Genomic DNA, 19,975 nt, shown 5'->3' on the forward strand with positions numbered 1-19,975 from the left:
TCTGGAAATTCTTTTAATTTAAATAGTAAATAATTCTCCTGTTTTGCTATGTTTTTTTCTCATAAGATTAGACTATATAGTTCACGGTCAAAATATATTTGTTACAGAACTGAACCCTTAATGGGTTATTAGACAGATGTAATTTGTCAACATGTATATAGAAGCAATAATTGCCTATAATTTTATTTACATTGTAAATATTATTTAAGGATTTTTCCTTTTAAATAGGAAATAATATACAATGATATGATATTCTATGTACATTTAATTGTAGGAGGAAATAATTGTAGAACATGTTTTTATGCAGAAGTCTTACTGTATTACCCTCCTGAGCTCAAGAAAGACTGAGTCATTATCTGCTTCACATTTTATATACTCTTTAACTTTTAGAGAATGAAAATGTAATTTAATTCAGTCCATGTTTTTGTTTATATTAATTTTAATGTAGTTCCAATATATAGAAGTTTTCTGATGCTAGAATTAAAAAAATGAAGCCTTCGTTTTACATGACATGAAGTGATCATGTCAAAAATGAGCTTGTATCAAAGTAACCATAGTTATTGATACTTAACTACAATCCCTCAAATAATTATTTTGAAATGTGTTAGAAACTCTGATTGCTAAACCTTACTGAGAAAAAAAATACATGATCACAATACTATTCTAAATTATTTCCTTACCTTTCTTTTTCTTTAAACACAATTTCCATATTTAGTATACAATATAAAAGCTATGTAAAAATGTGACCTAACCTTCTACAGAAAGAATCTGTTGTGGTAGAAACTCCAATCTCTTTTCCCACGCATTAAACTATGTCAGCAGACAGACAAGACTTAGCTAAAGCTAACAAAGGATATTTCTCAGCTCAGTTTTGAAAGAGGGGATAAAGCAATACACATAAATTCTTAGTATACCCTAGAATTTGCCAGATGCTAGTAGCGGAGAGTTGATAAATGCTTGCCTTGCCTACTACATGATCTCAAGGAATACAGAGCAAATGAAATGAATAAACAGTTCACTGATTAGTTGGAGTGACAAAATCTTTAAGAAATTATAATCATCTTGGATTTTAAAATAATTTAGGAGGTATATGCTAAGGATTGTCAGATAACTGGCATTCCAAGAGGAAATGTTGAGAGAAATGATCCATATGGATTAGGTAAGATTGGCTACAGAAATCTATATTATATTACTTTATTCAGAGAAAAGTCTTATTTAATATACAGTCTGTAAACCTATTCAACAAAAATGTTTGTTCTTGCAGGTAGGGATAGCATGCTTTTCATTACTCTAGCTTCAATGTCTGGGACAAACTTTGTTTTTTTAGTTCTTTGTTTTTGTTTATTTGGGCCTTATTAAGTACTGCAGTGTCTGCTCAGGGCTCACTCCTGGCAGCGGTTGGGGAAACATGATGCTGGGGACTGATCCTATGTCTTTTACATATCAAGTAAGTTAGGCATTTCTAAGACATTGAGTTTGAGCACTGGCACTGCAAAAATAATAATTAGTTCAAGTAAAAAAAAAAATAAAACTGGGTCATGGATATGGCTCAGGTTTTGATTCTATATTTTGATTCTATATACATGTCTCTACTATAAGTGTTAACTATGAACTCTCTAAAAATAATTTCAAAAAAAAAAAAAAACTCCAGAAAACTAAACTCCAGAATTAGAGAAACTTGAGTTTCTAACTTTCAAGATAATCGTGGACTCCCTAATTATGAAGTTTAGTATTCTATTCCTATTTTCTAGGGAAAGTTTCTCTTACTAGGCATATAATAGCTGAGAAGGGATGGGAAATTCGGAAAATGTATCTGGAAAGTTAAGTTTTAAAAATCAAAGGTGAGGCAGAACTGATAGGCTGAATTTACAGGTCAGTAGTTAACAATGGATAAGAAGTAATAAAACACTTAGTGTTGTTTGCACTTTAATAATAACAAATATGGACTGTGCTTTGATAAGCATATTTGCATTATTCTAAGTAATCAATACTTACATGGCACACATTCTTTTGAACAAGGAACCACAATAATAATATTTTTGGCAAGGATTGAGAAAAAAGGAAGTTGAATAATCTGCCAAAGGGCAGATGCAGGATTAGTATCAGAGGTAGGATTTGAGTGTGACTTCCAGATAAGCCAATTGGCCTTGCTCTTTCTGCTGTGACCTCTGCTAAAAGGAGAAGGGCTTACCTTGGTTTGTACAGCCTACAGTGCATGTTCATGAGGATCCCCATCACTTACATTGAGTGAAAGGGATATGAAGCCCAGAGGAAGGAAGAGACAGTGTGAGAATACCTAAAGAGATCTAATGAATGTGCAATCGCTAGCCAGGATAAACAACTTTTCATCTTTGGAACCAAAAGAAGGGAAAGGAAAAAGTGCCAAGGCTTTGGCCTGACAGGCTCTAGTATGAGATGACAGAAGGAATGCAGACCTCTAGAAAGGTCTTTGGCCTCCCGCACACAAGACCCTCTCAGCTGTCCCTTGAGACTAGATCTGGGTAAGGACATCTTTGTACACAGGAATTCAGTCAGCGTATTTTTCCTGATGATCCATCCAGCTAATAACAAGGACACCAATAAATTTGGTTTAGCCCCACCCTTATTATCAATAAAGGAGAAAATTCTAACTTCCCACCCATATTCCTTTACATATTAAAATAGATACCGATTATTAGATGCTGATTAGAATACAGACATTGAAAATGAATGAAACAGACATATTTCTTTTTTCTTCCCAATATTGCTGTGTTTTTTTATATTAGAAAGGAAGTGTTGAGAGACATTTTGTTTAGGATCAGAAGAAATTGAGAGTTAAGTTTCGTGACTTTCAAATAAAGTTGAACTTCCTGAGTAGAAAGTTTAGAATCAAATTCCTGCTTTCTGGACATAGTTTTCATTTATTGGTGATAAAATGTAAATTTTCTGCTTCAAAGATAAAAGACTCAGAAGATTTTGAAGAGCCTGGGAAGTCCCGAATAGTTATTACAAAACTAAATTTTAATGAGTGAAGTGTAAATGAATTAGAAACATGTATCTCAGATTTCTTATTCAAATATACATGAGGTTACAGGTTATAAAGAAAAATACTTGGCAAAGTTCTTCTTAGCAGCTGCCAATCATAAAACATTTGAGACATTTTATCACCATTCCAATAGCAGATTGAAGCTGTTTTCTTCTGTTCTTTTCAACACTGGTTTCTTTTAAGTTCAAGTGACTTTTCTAGATTAAAAGTTTAAGCAAATTTCTCAGTTTTTATTTCCAGAAATATGTAGGACAAAGTTTAGTTTTCTTCAGGATTTTTGAAAATAAAAATTTTAGCTATTTTGTATCATCAAAAAGGAATTACAGATCCTGACATAATCCCTTTGTATGTTCGCATACAAAATCTCTTAACACCCTCATTCTTTGCAACTGATACACATGCAACTCAACACAAAATACTCATAAATATAAGTGTTAGTGTACTATATTAGAGTAACCACTTATTGTGCTTTAATTTAAGTTCTTAAAATGATGTGTTAAGTGAGCAGTACGAACATACAATCAAAAGAAATTCCATTTCTTTAATGCAAGAAGATTGAGAATATTTGCTTACTTAGAAAAAATGACATTTGCTACCTGGCAGTTCATATGATTTTATAAGACACAAAAATAATTAACGTCTTTTTTCAATCAATAAATAATTGAAATTTTATTTTAGTTTCTGACATTCTAATTCACCATTGTTATTATCTTAATTAATTCTCTGATAATTCACAATATGCATAACCATGGATTTAAGATAAATCAATAAATGAATACCTAAAGCTATTTAAGTTCCATGTGAGATCAAAATAAATCATTGAAGAGAAAATTTTTATCAGGCACTTACATGCCATATAAACAAACACAATGCATATATTCGCCACTCACTTACTTCTTGATTATTTTAATATTTCCCTACTAAACCAACTAAGCAAATAAGACAATATATTGACATTGGTGGCCTGGTCTTTATTATTGAAACTTTATTAATCTCACAAACTCTAATTTAATTTTTGTTTTTACTGTAAATATGACTCACTTCCTAGATAACATACATAAAGCTACTGGATTTTTACAGGCCCTAATAGTCAGAAAATCATCTTCTCTGGGCTCAGCATATTTGAAGATCATTCATCAACATTATTGTTTACAGCTACTGAATGAGAAACTAAGTGACAATTAGACTTTGGAAAAATTCTTTAAACTACCAGAGTATGATGGTCACTGTTATGGTGTTTTTCTCACCATATAAGACTATGTTAGAGAGGAAATTTATGTAACATTATTAAGTGAGTTACTGACATATAGATGTAGTTTGATAAATATAAAATATTACATTATCGCTTAAGACCACTTTTTAATTAGTCATGTCAAAATCCAAATTTGCCTCTTTTAATTTTGGGTCTCATACTCTCTAGGCTCCTCATTGCCCATAAGAAATTTTCTAAAATTATAATAAAAAAACCGCTCTTTGTCTCATTATTTATGAGTTCTAACCTCTTACTCCAACCTCTTACCCTCCATTGCTCAGGCAAATCCAAACTACGAGCAGTTTAACTTCCTCTTTCTCTTCCCTGGTAACCACCTTCTGCATAGTAGACTTGTACTTATCCTTCAGCAGCCAGGTCAGATAGCAAATGAGAAACGAATTGAACCTAGAATCCACAGGCAGGGTCTTCTACCTTTTTTTTTTTTTCTATCTTTATTTTTGCTTCATTTTTTTACATTATTTTTCTGTATTCCATACAAAACTGTAATCCTCCAAATCAGGAATTTTATCTTACTCAACTCTGATCTTCCTGTCTGTCAATTACTTAATGTCTTTAGAATTAATTTCAGCTGCATTATTCTCCCCTTAAACATGCTGTTATGTGTTCATCTTGCTGTCAGTATAACTGGCAGACCATAGATACTATAAGAGTTATAAAAATTTACTAAACATTTAACCTATATATCTGACTTCTCTGTTTAAATATGTTATCTAAAACCTGTTTCACTTATTCCCTGATAACAAATAACCTGGATAAACTCAGCATTTCCACATTGTTCTACTTTCCACGAAGATTACTTACATTTTTATCTGACCTTCCTTCAGTGTCCACCTTGTACACTATGCATCATATTATATACACTGTTATTCTTTTAGTCCCTTTAATACACCAATAACCATTCCTCATGATATTGGTGTGACCCATAAAAATTTCTCTATGCATGTTACTTTTGGTACTTCCCTTTTGTACTTCCAGGCTCATTAACTATCATACTTTTGCTTTTCCTGTTATTCTCCTCTACATTTCTGATTCTATTCTTCACCTTTGCTTTTTGGTGGGGGAAATATTCTTCATTATTATTTCACTTATTTTCTTACTCCCTCTATTTCTCACATCAGAAATAAGTTACATGAATGAAGGGACAACATCTGTTTTCTTGAGAAGTACATAACAACTCTCCACTGTAATTACATAATGATTACACCAGGTTAGTATAATAAGCATGGATTTTCAATAGGATTTGGGTATCAAGTAGGATTTTCAGTATACAAGAAGAAATATTAGTCAAATTCAGGCGAATTCAGCATCAAGTAGACAAAATGATCCAACAGTTTTGTTTCTCTTAGAAAAATAAGAAAAAGTCTTCATACTCTCTCAGCTTGAAGCAGTATTTCTCTTATTAACTATAAACCAGTCAAATTGGAATCCTTTCAATATCTCTTAAAGACCTTACATTGTCCTTACATTGAATTATGCCACTTTACTTATTAGAAGAGATAAATAAGAGCAAGTAGTTCTCCGCTGTTTGTTTCCTAGCCAATATGTGACTATGGCCTGTGCCCTTAATATCAGGTTCCTCCTGCTTTTCTATACTCTTCCAATGTGCATGTGAATCTATAGATCAAACAATAAATCATGAGTTCCCTACTGTGGTTTTTGGTTTGGTGTGATAATGTATATTTCTGTGATAATGTAGTAGTTCATATTACAGTAGACCAGATGAGAGATTTCAAATGTTAGGAATCTCTCAGAAGGAGCAATGCAGGAGGTCATGGAAAAGAAAGATATGTATAAGCACTAACACAATCAATTTAGATTTCATTCTGTTCTTTTTAGTGTCTTCTGGGTAAATCAATTTCCAAAGAATAAGCCTTTTATAATATAAATAGCACGTTTTTACTAGTTTCACTTATTTAAAAAACAGAAAAACAAACAAGAAATTTAAAGGAATTAATCATAAAAGAAAAAAGTTTATAGTTTTTCCTTCCTTGCCAAACAAGAAACTTCTGTCTCCATGCACTGATTTTATGAGCATCTTAATTGTTTGTATCCAGTTGGTAAAACAACACTGAATACAGTGTCTTTTCAAGTTCATAAAGATATACCTTAAGAATTGATGGTTGGGGCCGGCGAGATGGCGCTAGAGGTAAGGTGTCTACCTTGCAAGCGCTAGCCAAGGAAGGACTGCGGTTTGATCCCCCAGCGTCCCATATGGTCCCCACAAGCCAGGGGCAATTTCTGAGCACTTAACGAGGAGTAACCCCTGAGCATTAAACAGATGTGGCCTGAAAAAACAAAAAAAATGATGGTTAATAAGCTTGCTATGCCTCTCATATGGATTTATAAACATAACTCAGCTATATTCATCTTCTAAAATTGGAAAATAAGAGCTAGCTTTCACTATTTGAATTTTTCTTAAGTTTCTGTAAGATGATGCTCATATTACAGTTAAACATCAGCTGTTCAGTTTTCTCTTTCTTTTGCTATTAGTCCCTGAGGTATAACTCTGCAATCAAAGACAGGTCAACTGTATCCAAATAAAAATATGCCAGAATGTCTCTGGCATAAATCTCTCCCAAAAGATTTAAGTTGTGTTACTTTAGGGGAGGGAGGAAGTACTATTTTGTTCAAGAACTAATTCATAATATAAAGTTCTGAGTTATCCTTACCAAAAAAATCTATAAGAACAAATGGAGAGTTCCTTGCTACTCAACAACTTGTTTCTTTTTTCTTTTACTGTTTAGAAATAACAGGAAAATTGCAAAAATTAAATTGTAGGGCAACCAATATTTCCAAAAATGGGTGATTTCACTGGGGAGTGCAGGAATAATGGGGGAAGCAATTGCTTCAGGAACAACTGTGGGGAATTTTTTGTCTTTTAATTAAAGAAAATAGGTTTCTAGAGGGGCTAAGTGACTACTAAATCACTACTAACTGCTAAGTGACTACTGTTAATGAGAAATTCTCCAGTTTGTCATATGGATAGGATTTAAATATTTAAATTTATAGAAACAATCCAGCAAACAATTAAATGCAGGAGGCAATTAATTTCAGATGAGGACCAGTTTTATAAAGTACATGGAAAACATCTCTTTTTCCCATTAGATGACAGTTTTCTAAGCTTTTAAACTTGTTCACAAATAATCAATTGTTCTATTCCCAATAACTGACATAAAGTGAAATGCATCCAATGTATACTTATATTTTACTTTCTTCCTTATACCCTCAGACCTGTCTTAGGTCATATTTAGAAGCACAGAGATAAATGGTCCCACTGAAAGATGAATTTCTTAAGTATCTTTTCTGATACCTTCAAAAGCTGCTGAAAAAAGCTGCCATTTAAAACAACTATACTACAAAGAAGATACATATTGAAAAGGATCAATATATAAATAAGTTCTCCAATTGTTTTGGCCATTAATTTCTAAAGGTTCCAATTTACTTAGTAATTGTTTCTTCTCCTTTTTCTTTCTTTCACAATTAACTTTTCAGGCTGGTGGTTTGATGCTTGTGGCCCATCCAATTTGAACGGAATGTACTATACTGCGGGACAAAATCATGGCAAACTCAATGGAATTAAATGGCATTACTTCAAAGGTCCGAGTTACTCCTTACGTTCCACCACCATGATGATTAGACCTTCGGACTTTTGAAGAAAGACACAACATCAGAGGCAATCATAAAAAGCATAAAAGCAACAGAAATCTGGAGAAACTACCAGATGAATAACTGCTTGAACTCCTCTCAAGCAAACATTGTCTCCCTTCCAGTAGCAAGTGGCAGTTATGTGAAATCATGGACCTTCCAGACTCTGCACTTGGAATCTTTCTGAGTTCCCTCTTCTATCCTTGGGTTATCTGGGATGCCTGAGCCCACGTTACGGAGAATACCATCCACTGTCATGTTTTTAAAGGGGAAGAAACTATTCAGTTCACTCTGCTTCAAACTACTAGCGGGATTGATTTGGGAACTGTGGTGATCAGATGATAAATATGGCTTATTCCATGTAAAAACTGAAGAAGTGGGGGGAATTTTGAGTAAAATATACATGAAAAATAAAAACAGGCTTGCCGTAACCTTTTGGAAGAGCTGTGTTACACCAGTGAAATGGTGTTATTTCTATGCAAACTAATGATGATGATGATGACTTTATACTGTTGCACAATTTTAATAAAAGTTCAAAGAAGACACAACAGTACTGTCCTCTGAGTTGGTTCATGGATTTTTAGAAGCCTAATTCTTAAGTCCTATTCAGCACTTGAATTCAGCCAACCTGTCTTCAAATGTAAAACTTATTTTGGTAGACCTTAATGAATTATTTCTGAATAACATTGTGTGTGAAGTAGATTCACACTTCATCACTCTACTTTTGGATACAGTTTTATGAAGAAAATGGACATTATCAAGTAAGGACATATGATGTTTTAAAAAAATCATACCATCCACTTTTCTATAAATTTCACTTATTTTAAAAAGTGATCTATATATAAATATATTTCTACCCTGAATAAAATTTTAAAAATGTGAAATATATCAGGATCTTACTATACATGCATCTAATATGTCCTTTGATATTATACATGAAAGCAGTAATTTAGTGTACTAAGCGGAAGTATAAAACCAAGTAAACTGGAGCAGTTCATTTTAGAGTATCCTGTTGCATATATGTACATTTAAGTGTAACTATATATTATTTTTAATGTTTTTAGATCTTTCTTTTCTTTATCCTATTTCATGCTAATTTAATTTTTGCTAATTAACTGAAACATACTTTCCAGATCCATTCTGTTCCAGTTTCTATAAAAGATACACTTTGAAGTTTATGACAAGTAAAAGAAATATAAATACCATTGTACATAGCATGTTTACTTGAGAGCTGTATCATTTTGAATATGCAACATTGAGCTACATTGATGGAAATAAAACATTTTCAAGGACAGATTTACTTTCAATAAAATTCATGTGGTTTCTATTTCATATGATACATTAATTCATATTTTTCTCCTTCGGCATCTTTTTAGCTATTTATCCCCAAAATATTAGTAGATAAAATTAGCAAATTCTGTAGTATTTATGAGACACAGACAAAAAAAAAAATGAAGTCACCTCAGAAGATTCCAACTACTATCTGCTAGCATGATCTTAATGAAAATATACCCTGGGATAACCTATGTTAAGTAAATTTTGGCAATTTGAAACTATAATCTTTGATATAAGTATTTTCTGAAGCTATATATTCAGTGTTATAGTGAATAGTTTTGAGCAAAACAAGTTATTATGTGGAAAATTAAAATCTACATTTGTATATTCCTAGAAAAATTGTTTCTTCAAAGAAAGAACACCAGTCTCAAACTTAGTGACTGATCTACCCAGTTTTTGTGTCTTTCCTCTATCTCCTAGACTAAAACTGTTCAATTTTTTAAGAAAATAATATTTTGAAGTTTACTGTGAGCTTTTCATATTCATATGTATACATGCAAACCTCATTTTGCCTTAACATGACATTTGTAGGTATTCCAGTTTTCTATTGTTGGTGTCCTCTTTCTAGCACTGATCCTTGATTCATTTCACTTAAGTGAATGAAAGTATTTTGTTCTTCTGTGTTTCTACAGACTTTTTATCCCCAGTCTTTGATAAATATTATTATCTCCCAATTCTGACTACAAAAATAAAATGAAATCAGGGGGAGTGAAGCATGATATCTACAGTTTTGTTATCTGAGTTTGAAAAGTGAAATATTGTTTTCAATTATTTATAATAAAAGAGTATGAAATGTTTTATGACTCCATCTGTGCATTGTGTAATGCTTACATTTCTGTGGCCATTTAACTAGTGTATTCTTTGCATTTTAATCACGTTAAGACAAGATAATGAGGTCAAAGGACTTTTTGCCTTTACTCAGATTTACTTTCAATAAAATTCATGTGGTTTCTATGCAAAGTTCTTCACATCATTCACAGGATTAATTTAAATAAAATGGAAAATAATTTTATTTGAGCAGACTAATCTCATTGGAAGTGGGTTACAAAAATTGTTTAGTGTTATGGCAAAATGGAATCACTGAAAATTTTAAAAAATACAGCTGATTTAAGGCCTCCATCTTGAATTTTTTAAATCTGGATCTGATGAGATAGCTTATGTTTATTAGAATGGTAGTTAAAAGTATGGCTTTGACTCCTAAAATTCTACTCTGTTGATATTAAATACTAGGTTAGCATAGGATGATTGTCAATGATTATAGAAATACAAATGTGGCTTGAAATGGATAGCTGAGTCAGGTATAAAAGAGAAAAAAGAATAAAAGAGATGCTACTTCCTCCTCAGGCCTCTTTTTTTTTTTATCAATCTGCTAGTCAATTCAGTTTTCTTATAAGGAAGTTTCTTACCTCCCTATTGTATTCACATTGTGGCCACACTGATTGAATCTTTTATTAACCTCTACCAACATTATTGTAAAAGTACTCTTTCCTTGACAGTCTTTGTTTCTGTTCACAACCATACACTTTTTTTTAAACAGAGGTCTCCCCAGAGTGCTCAGGTCTGGCATTCTTAGGGGCCACAAGAATTATATTCAGTGGCACTTCAGAGCTATGAGGTCACAGAGATCAAACCTAGGACCTTCCACATGAACGTACATGCTCCACCATTTAAGCTATATCCTCCAATTCCTAGAAATTCATTTCAGACACACAAATGTGTATCTTCTTTGCTCTAGTGACTTTGGTATTTCCTCATTGCTGCCTGAATTTGAAACAACTAAGACTAGTCAACCATGACCTGTATTACCAGAGAGTATCATTCCAACAAACACTGGATAGTACAGCCTCTTTGGTAGACTCATTGCAGAGATGAGTCTTATAATGTGACTTTGTAAGTCATTCATTCCACATAGAGGTGAAGTCTGTTTACCTCTTCCCTAAGTGCAAGTTAAAAACTTTGGGCAGAAGAAGATTCTGTACAGGATCTTCAGTTTTCCCAGTCTTATCCAACCAGGACTAGAGAACTTACCAGATGACCCCAGATACATGAGTATAGCTATAACAAATAAAGAAAGAATGCTTCTACTTGCCACCACATGAGATTCCTGAGCATCTTATTTTAAAACCATCCCCTAAAAAGGTTACTTTCTTCTTTAAGTTAGGCAGAACTTCTAACAACCTTCTAAAGTACCCCACCATATTGTATCAAACTTTTTAAAATATTCTCTATTAAGCACACACATATTCATATAGCTCTCAGCACATTTTACTTTAACTTCATTATATATTTTCTTCAGTTTTAGAAGAGACTATCTCTTACTGTAAATTCCTCAAGACTTTTAGCAAACTCCTGTGATTTTTTAAAATAGAATTACTAAATGATCAATAAATCCATTCATTTAAAATTAAATGTTGACTGTCTTGTCAGATATTCAGATTTTAAACTTTGACCATTCACTTTCAGGAAAATTTAAATGCAAAATTATTATTTTATTTTATTCCAAAACTTTATTTTACTTTTCAACTTTGTAGGAACATAGATATCATGTAAGTTAAATGTGGTCTAAATGGAAAGTTTAATTTTGAAATTCTTAAAATTGGGGCCTGAGAGATAGTATAGAAAATAAGGGTGCCTTCCTTCCATGTTGGCGAACAGGGTTTGATCCCCAGCAACCCATATGGTCTTTTAAGCACCACTGGGAGATATTCCTTAGTGCAGAATCGGTATATTCCCTGAGTATCACTGAATAATACCCAAACACCAAAAATATAAATAAGCAAATGAGCAAAAATAAAACCTTGCTAATATATTAAATAGATAGATAAATAAAAATAAGACCTTACAAATATATTAAATATATAAACTCCCTATTTTCCTTAAAATATACTATATATACTTGAGTATAAGCCTACGCCCTTAATTTTACCCAAAAACTTGGGGAAACTTAGTGACTTGAGTAAAAGCTGAGGTGAAAAATGCAGCAGCCACTGATAAATTTCAAAAATAAAAACATATACCCAAAATAATTACAACAATTGAGGATTCAGTAGGTTAAATGTTTTTCAATATTTATTGCTAAAGAAAAACTGTAAACTAGCAACAATAACTTTAAACTTTAAATAACAGGTAATTAAGCTAAATCACAAAGGCTAAAATCCTTCAAAACTGGATTCTTCATCATCATCATCATCATCATCATCATCATCATCATCATCATCTCTAAGTCCAAACAGAGCTCCAGCTGTATCTGATGTGAGAGTATCAGCATAGACATTGTCATCATCACTAAGTTTGCAGATACCATCATCACGGCAGTTGGTTTCATACAAAGCGCAGAATAGTGTGGGTTAAGTAGTTGAGTGGCATCTAGTTCAGTCTAGCCGCCTACCTCTTCAGCTCAGCCACAACTTGTGGACTGAGCTGAAGCACCCCCCCCCTCCAGCAGATGACAGAAGACGACTGGAGACTATGTGCATTTGATTCGGTCCAGGCACACAGAATCAAATAACCAGTATGACCCAAGTATAAGCCGAGTTTGGGTTTTTCGGCACAAATTTTGTGCCGACTTATACTCGTGTATACAAGGTATTATGCAATTATATTAATAGCAGATAATTATTCTTGAACACACAAAACATATGTGTATATATACACACTAATATACACATATGTGTTGTATTTATATACTATATATAATCATATAAAGTGTGTATTTATACATATGTGTATATATATACAAACTTTATGCCAAATAACCCAAACTCATCTTATACTCTGATCATTCAGGTTCCTTGAATCCTAAGGCAAGGTTATATATATATATATATATATATATATATATATATATATATATATATATATAACCTTGCCTAAGGATTTAAGGCCCAATACCTTTGGAGTTAAAAGTTTTTTTCCTTAATGATTTGACTTCTTTAATGTGACCTTTTCAAAATCTAGGGTTATTTTCTTCATGGTTTTCTGTGATCATTAGTCACTGATCATTATACATCATGTTATGATGTTATGGTTGGAAACTAAAAGATTTAGAAAATATTGACATTAAACTCTTTACATCTCTGGCATCCTTTGAAGAAAGCAAGTACTAGAGTCATCCCAAATGACAGATAATGAGATAATGCTTAAATCTTATAGCTCTCAGGGCTTTGACTTTTAACCCAGGACAATCTCAAATTCTGGCATAGTAACTCACATCAAAATCTGAAAGAATAAATGACTTGTTTTGGAGAAGAGGAGAATGACTTCTGCTGTCTTATACAGACAAGATGCTCCTTTCATATTTATAAGAGCTATCTGCCATCTGTCCTTTTTCTATTCTGTCTTAGCCTTCAGGGGAGAACATGTGCATATTTTCATGGAGGGGGCTAAGAGGGTACCCCTATAAGCTGCTTCTCAGCCACAGAATTATTATGATTACTTCCCTCAATTCCTCTTACATAAACTAGCTTTTCAAGTGAATCTTCAACCTTTATATGCCCAAGAAACCAAAATCAATCAGAACATTATAGGCTAAAGTATATTTCAAGGAAAACTTTATAAGAAGGGGATATTTGGATATTTGTGAGTATTTCAACACTGTTTTATGTCTATACATCAAACTATGATAGGAGGAAATTCTCTAAATTTACTTAAATATTTCTGTTAGGAGAAAGGTAAAACATGCTATTCACATACTTACTGTAGGAGATATTTATATGAATAATGACAGAGCATGAATTAGGAGAAAGGTAAACCATGATATTCATATACTTACCTTTAGTAGATATTTTATATGTATAATGACAGAGCATGAGTTATTCTTTTTGAATGTTTTGGGGGACCACACACAGTGATACTCAGAGTTTACTCCTTGCTCTGCACTTAGGAATAACTCCTGGTAGACACAGGTGAACATATGAGATCGAAGGGATCTAACTCAGGTTGGTCATGTTTAAATCAATTTGCCAATCATCTGCTTTATTGTTGTAGTTCCAGGAACATTATTTTTAAAAAATGAACTACTATTATTTAAATGATTTTGGGAGGCTATGAAGTATACATATCATTAATATATGTTGAAAGAATATTCACTAGAACACCTATGTATAGTAATATATAAAAAGAAAACAATGGGTAACTACTACAAAGAGTTTTAATTTTAAATATTTAGTCCTTCCTCAAGGTAGATAACACTTTTCATAGATGTCATCTTACTTTTACTTTGAAAGTTTATTAGAGTTTACAGAGAGAGAGAGAGAGATGGAACTTCAAAGTCATAAAGATGTCAGGAAAATGGAGTTATGAGGAACTTCATATTATTCACTATACAGGAACTGTAAAGTTTCTTTGAAGAAGGATCAGCAGACAGTAAGATTGGAGCTAGGGTAAGATAGTAAAGAATTTGAAGTCATGTTCCTAAACTTAATCTTTGTTTTCTTTCTTTCTTTTTTTTTTTTTTTTTTTTGGTTTTTGGGCCACTCCCAGCGGTGCTCAGGGGTTACTCCTGGCTGTCTGCTCAGAAATAGCTCCTGGCAGGCACGGGGGACCATATGGGACACTGGGATTCGAACCAACCACCTTTGGTCCTGGATCGGCTGCTTGCAAGGCAAACACCGCTGAGCTATCTCTCCGGGCCCATTTTTGTTTTCTTTTAAAGAGAGACATTGAAGAACTTTGCAAGCTTTGAAGGCTATGCTTAGTGTAATTTGTAGCTACATTGGAAGAAGTTTAAATTATTAAGTATATATTGGGGCCGGAGAGATAGCATGGAGGTAAGGCATTTGCCTTGCATGCAGAAGGATGGTGGTTCAAGTCCCGGCATCCCATATAGTTCCCCGAGCCTGCCAGGAGCAATTTCTGAGCATGGAGCCAGGAGTAACTCCTGAGCGCTGCTGGGTATAACCCCCCCCCAAAAAAAAATGATTGAGCGTCTATTATGTAAGCCCATTAGTAGGGGCCCTGATCTGTACAGACATAGAATAGGAATTTCTTAGAGTAGTTGAATTTTAAGTAGTGATCAAAAGAATGCAAAGAATTTGATGATTAGGTGGAAAGCAGAAAGAAATCAAGGGTATTACAGATCAGGGTCTGTATTAAATTATTAAATTATGTGGAAGTTAATCAGACTCTCTTCCATCTAATAAGCTAAATGTCCAAATTATAGAGCACAGATTTGGAGAATTAGCTAATGATTTCAATTTTATATTCTAAATTTGAGATACTAATTATTCAAGTTTGATTATTAGACACAGGATAGTAAGTTTTCACAGAACTTAATAGAGGATTTAGGATTCAACTGTCTAGGCAGAAATGAAAGATATACAATATTACTGCAAAAAAGTGATGTGAAATTATGAATCAAGACACAAGATAAAATGGAATCATGAAGTCAGATTAGTGGATTTTTTAGACTCAGGATGTCTAATTCACCAGACACTGAATTTAGCATTCAAGATAAAATGGATTAATTTTATGAGCATTAGATAGGCACAACTAAAAAGCCATTAATAAATGAAAATAAAACAAGGATAATTAGAATTTGTTATTTCAAATTATATCCACAATAATATTGTAAATTGGAGTTGCTATAAATACAGAATACCCATTCTATTGAATTGAACTTGTTTCAAATGAAACCCAGGGACTCTTTAGAACATAAAAACTTGAGGAACTTACATTTAGAGTTCAAAAATGTTGAGCAGGAGAAATAATATAACAGTAGGGTGTTTGCCTTACATGCAGTTAACCCAGGTTTATTTTTGACATCATGTGTGGTCTCCTGAGATTCAACAGGAATAGTGATCTCTGAATACAGAATGAGTAATAATTCTATATCAGTCAGATATGGTCTTTGCCTCTCTGCAGCATACACATATGAAAGGACAAAATAAAAAAAAATTAAGTACTTGGTCAAGAAAACTACAAGGACAGCACCATGCTAAGGATGTATTTTGGAGAAGAGATATATAAAAGTACTGACAGGCTAAGGAAGTAAGCCTTTTAAAAAAAGGTGGGAAATCAGGGGTGGGGTTGAGAGGTGAAGGGATAGTTGGATTTCTGAAGAGGGGAGAGGGGGCAGTATATGTGAGGGGCTATATAGGCTATAGGTACGGGTTGTTTATAATTTAGGCTTGGCTATCAAGGAGGATTCCTATCTCTGTGTGCTTATGCCCATATATAAACATATAGAAGTTAGCTTAGGTATATATTAATGAAGAGAGGTGGGGAGAGCAAGAGGTACACTGAGTACAGAAAGATAAGTAAGTATAGTACATGTAAGGTAAAGAAATTAATAGATCAACTTTTGGATATGTATAGGTTTCGTGTCTCGAATACTAACCATTGTGTTAGTGAGATCTATCTATATAGGTGTTTACCCTATACAGTATTGTCTGCAGCACCCTATATATCAGCTCTCCTTTTCTATAGAGGAGGTAACCATGTGGTTTTTATTTGACATGGATTGAATTGATGATAATGAGGAGGAGAAGGTAGAAGAAGAGGGAGACAAAAAGAGAGAAAACAAAACAAAACAAACAAACAAACAATAACAACAACAACAAAAAACGAAGTAATGAGAAGAGAGGGTAAAAGAGTAAGGACATATTAGTTTGCTTGAACGTGTTGGATGTGTAGGCCCTATAGTATAAATCTGTAGGTCATGGTTGCTGCTTCGGTGGTCTGGCTGGTAATGTGCTTCAGGTCCTAAAAGAGGGCAAAACCTAGAGGTAAAGCGTATGTTAAAGAGTTTTATCCAGATATTTTCATGATGCAAGCTGAGTATGGTGCCTCATGTGACTGAGCACCAAGGTGCCTCCGTAGGATGTCCCCCCTTTGTATCCAAGCACCCCTATGGACAGAAAAACTGAGAGGTTATTTTAAATGTAGTAAGGTTAAGGCATTCAAACATATTGCTTTGAAATGTTTCCATTGGAGTCAGTAATTTCCCATCGTAATCTTTACCTGTAATCCTGTATAAGATCCCTAGGAAATTATTATGGGCCTTTGTAGTAAAAGGCTGATAACATACCTGTTCTCTCTATGCTGCTGTTTCTGCTGTTGCTGTTTTCTTTATGATATAATGTGTAGTTGGGGAAGTAAGTCTTTTAAACTGGATAAGTTTCTAGTATAGTATGTGAATTTCAGTTGGATAATTGTTTTAAAATAAATAAATGTACCTTCCACATTGAAAAGCTTAGACTGGAAGGAAGAAGAGCCCTGAATGGAGCAAGGGTTTTGTAAACATGAAATTAGAAGGAGAGGAAGAGAAAAGAGACTTTGAATAGAATAAATGCTATTTCTCTAAGATGAGTAATCAGAAAAAGTAAAAATGCCATAGGAGGAGAAGTTTACTGGAAGTGGCTAAAAGGATCTAAAAGAGAAGGAAAGTTGGTGACTGTCCAGGCAATACGAAACAGTATTGGAAATAAGTTTACATTAGTCACTGGAAGCAATGTCAGAACTGTCCAAGGGAACTACAACTTTACTAAGTGCTAGTAAAAGTTTAGTTAAAGGCTGGGGAGATAGTATCGCAGATAAGGCATTTGTCTTGCACACAGTTGATTTACTTCCTGCACCATTATGACCCCAAGTCCCTCAAGAGTGTTTCCTGAACACAGGAGTAAACTCTGAGCATAGTCAGCTCTGCCCCCCCCCAAAATTTTTTTAATTGAAATTAGAAATCATTAATGTAAACAGAATGATCCAAAATTCTCCAGTAATTTTTATTTGTGTAAAAATTCTATTTGAACAGCATCATATAGCTTCAAAGATTCGCTTTGCTACTTTTAGCAGGCATTGTCTGGCTCAGTCTGCAATGTTCACACACAGAGCAAAATAGCCTCTTCGCTGCCCAAATTACCCACAACTCAATTCTCATTTTACTGGGCTCCCATATGGCATTTTATTTCTATTCAAAGGATTTCCAGACTGAGCTGCTTTGGATCAACTGTTAATATATGTTTTCTTTCATGATAAAGAGCATTTGGGAGTGGAGTTGAAGTTTCTGGAATGGAATTAGTTTTTATTTTGCAAGAACCTAACTTTGTTTCTAGAACATTGTTGAATCTCAGTTAATCATACTGTTATTTTTTTATACTCCAGACTAAAAACTCCTTCAACTCTTATCTTGATACTTATTTCACTTTTTGTTTCCTGGACCAAGAAAACCACTTAGACAGTTTATGTGGTACATAAAAGTTGAATGATTGGGTAACTGGATAAATGGATACATGAAAAATTAATTTAAAAAAAGAGGTTAAATGATTCACCTAAATTTAAACTCTTGAGATTTTTATATCATAAGAAAAATGCATATCTATTTTCAAGGAATTCACATAAAAGAACATCTGATTATTTAAAAAAATTCAGAGCATCAATTAATTACACATTAATAAAAATCATTTGGAAAATATTAATAAAATAGTAAGGATTATTTGGGAAAGGTTAAGCATATAAGAAAAATAGCAAAGACAGAACTGCATCATTTGATTATACTTAGTATGCTTTTATCTGGCATACAGATAGGCACAGCAGACCTGTTCCTGACTCTGAGATCAGCACCATTGGCCTAAACCTACCTACGGTTGGAAATCCCAGAGATCAGAATAACAGAATTTCTGGGAATAGAGTAAGACAGTATATGCATGCTTATATAAAAACGACAAAACCTGCTGATTTCTCTCTTGAATTACTGGGTTCGATATCTTAGCTTATTTTCAGGCTATCTGAAAGGAGAAAATGCCTAATTTGTGGTCAGGAACTTGTAAAAGTCATTGATTGTCTCTAGGCTTCAAAAGCCTAAAGGTCATTGCAGAATCTCATGATATCCTCAGTATTGACTTCTACCTAGGAAACTGACCCTTCTTTCTGAGGCATGATGGATGTCACTGTTTTCTCCTCAGGAGATCATGTTCTCAGTTCCTGCTCAGGAGGGGAGTTCAGAAGTGCCAGAAAGTTTGGTGTTTTGAGAACAAGACTTCAACAGATGATAAATTGTTGTAAATAAATACCTTGTTTTCTTTCCCCTCCAATTGATACCTCAGGGATGACTCTCATTTCTCAACAGAAATAAGGTCCAGTAGCTCAATGTCCTAACTAGTTTGACAACATACTGTTTGTTGTCTTCTCCTCATACATATCTTATCTCCAGTCCTTTACCAGTATTTCCTGGAATCGCCTCTTAAATAAACTATTTGCCCTTAAATCCTTTCCTCATGCTACCTTCTAAGTCAATCCAAATCAAGAGAAGCCATGCATCAAGGTGCATTCTTGAAAAGCAGAGATGCCTCTGTGAAGATAAAAGACCAGATAAGGGAGAACAGACATAGGAGGACCTTCCTAGGAACAGATGGTCTCTCAGAGCAGTTGGTGAAGTACCAGCTGCTAATTGGATTATATTTCTGTGGCTCTTATGACTCTAGGTAAAGTTTTATCAGATGTGCCAAGATAAAATTAGGCAGGCTCTTGATGATTGGGAGAAGGAACTGGACTCACTCTATGATAAAATAAAGGTGGGAAAGGCAAGCATCTCAAGGCTATTTCAGGGTGATTAAAAATTCTCTAAGGGGAGGTACAACTAGAGCATGTGTTGCAGAATAGCCAATTTCTACCACTCCTTGTTCCTGGTATTTCTACAGTCTAACATTGGAATTTTTCAAATGAAGAGGCTCATCCAATAGCTTGGATCCAATAGCCCACTT

General features: G+C 33.6%; 1 protein-coding gene across 1 annotated transcript in view; it reads left to right on the forward strand.

Annotated features, from left to right (window-relative positions):
• ANGPT1 (angiopoietin 1) overlaps window positions 1-7,997 on the forward strand; it is a 272,220-nt gene extending 264,223 nt beyond the window's left edge. Inside the window, exon 9 of the mRNA XM_049773961.1 lies at window positions 7,791-7,997. Coding sequence (XP_049629918.1) covers window positions 7,791-7,951 — 161 coding nt within the window. The 3' untranslated portion in view covers window positions 7,952-7,997. The remainder of the gene's footprint in view (window positions 1-7,790) is intronic.
• Window positions 7,998-19,975: the final 11,978 nt, after the last annotated feature.

The sequence above is a fragment of the Suncus etruscus genome, chromosome 5 (assembly GCF_024139225.1).
Source record: "Suncus etruscus isolate mSunEtr1 chromosome 5, mSunEtr1.pri.cur, whole genome shotgun sequence".
Classification (NCBI taxonomy): Eukaryota; Metazoa; Chordata; class Mammalia; order Eulipotyphla; family Soricidae; genus Suncus; species Suncus etruscus.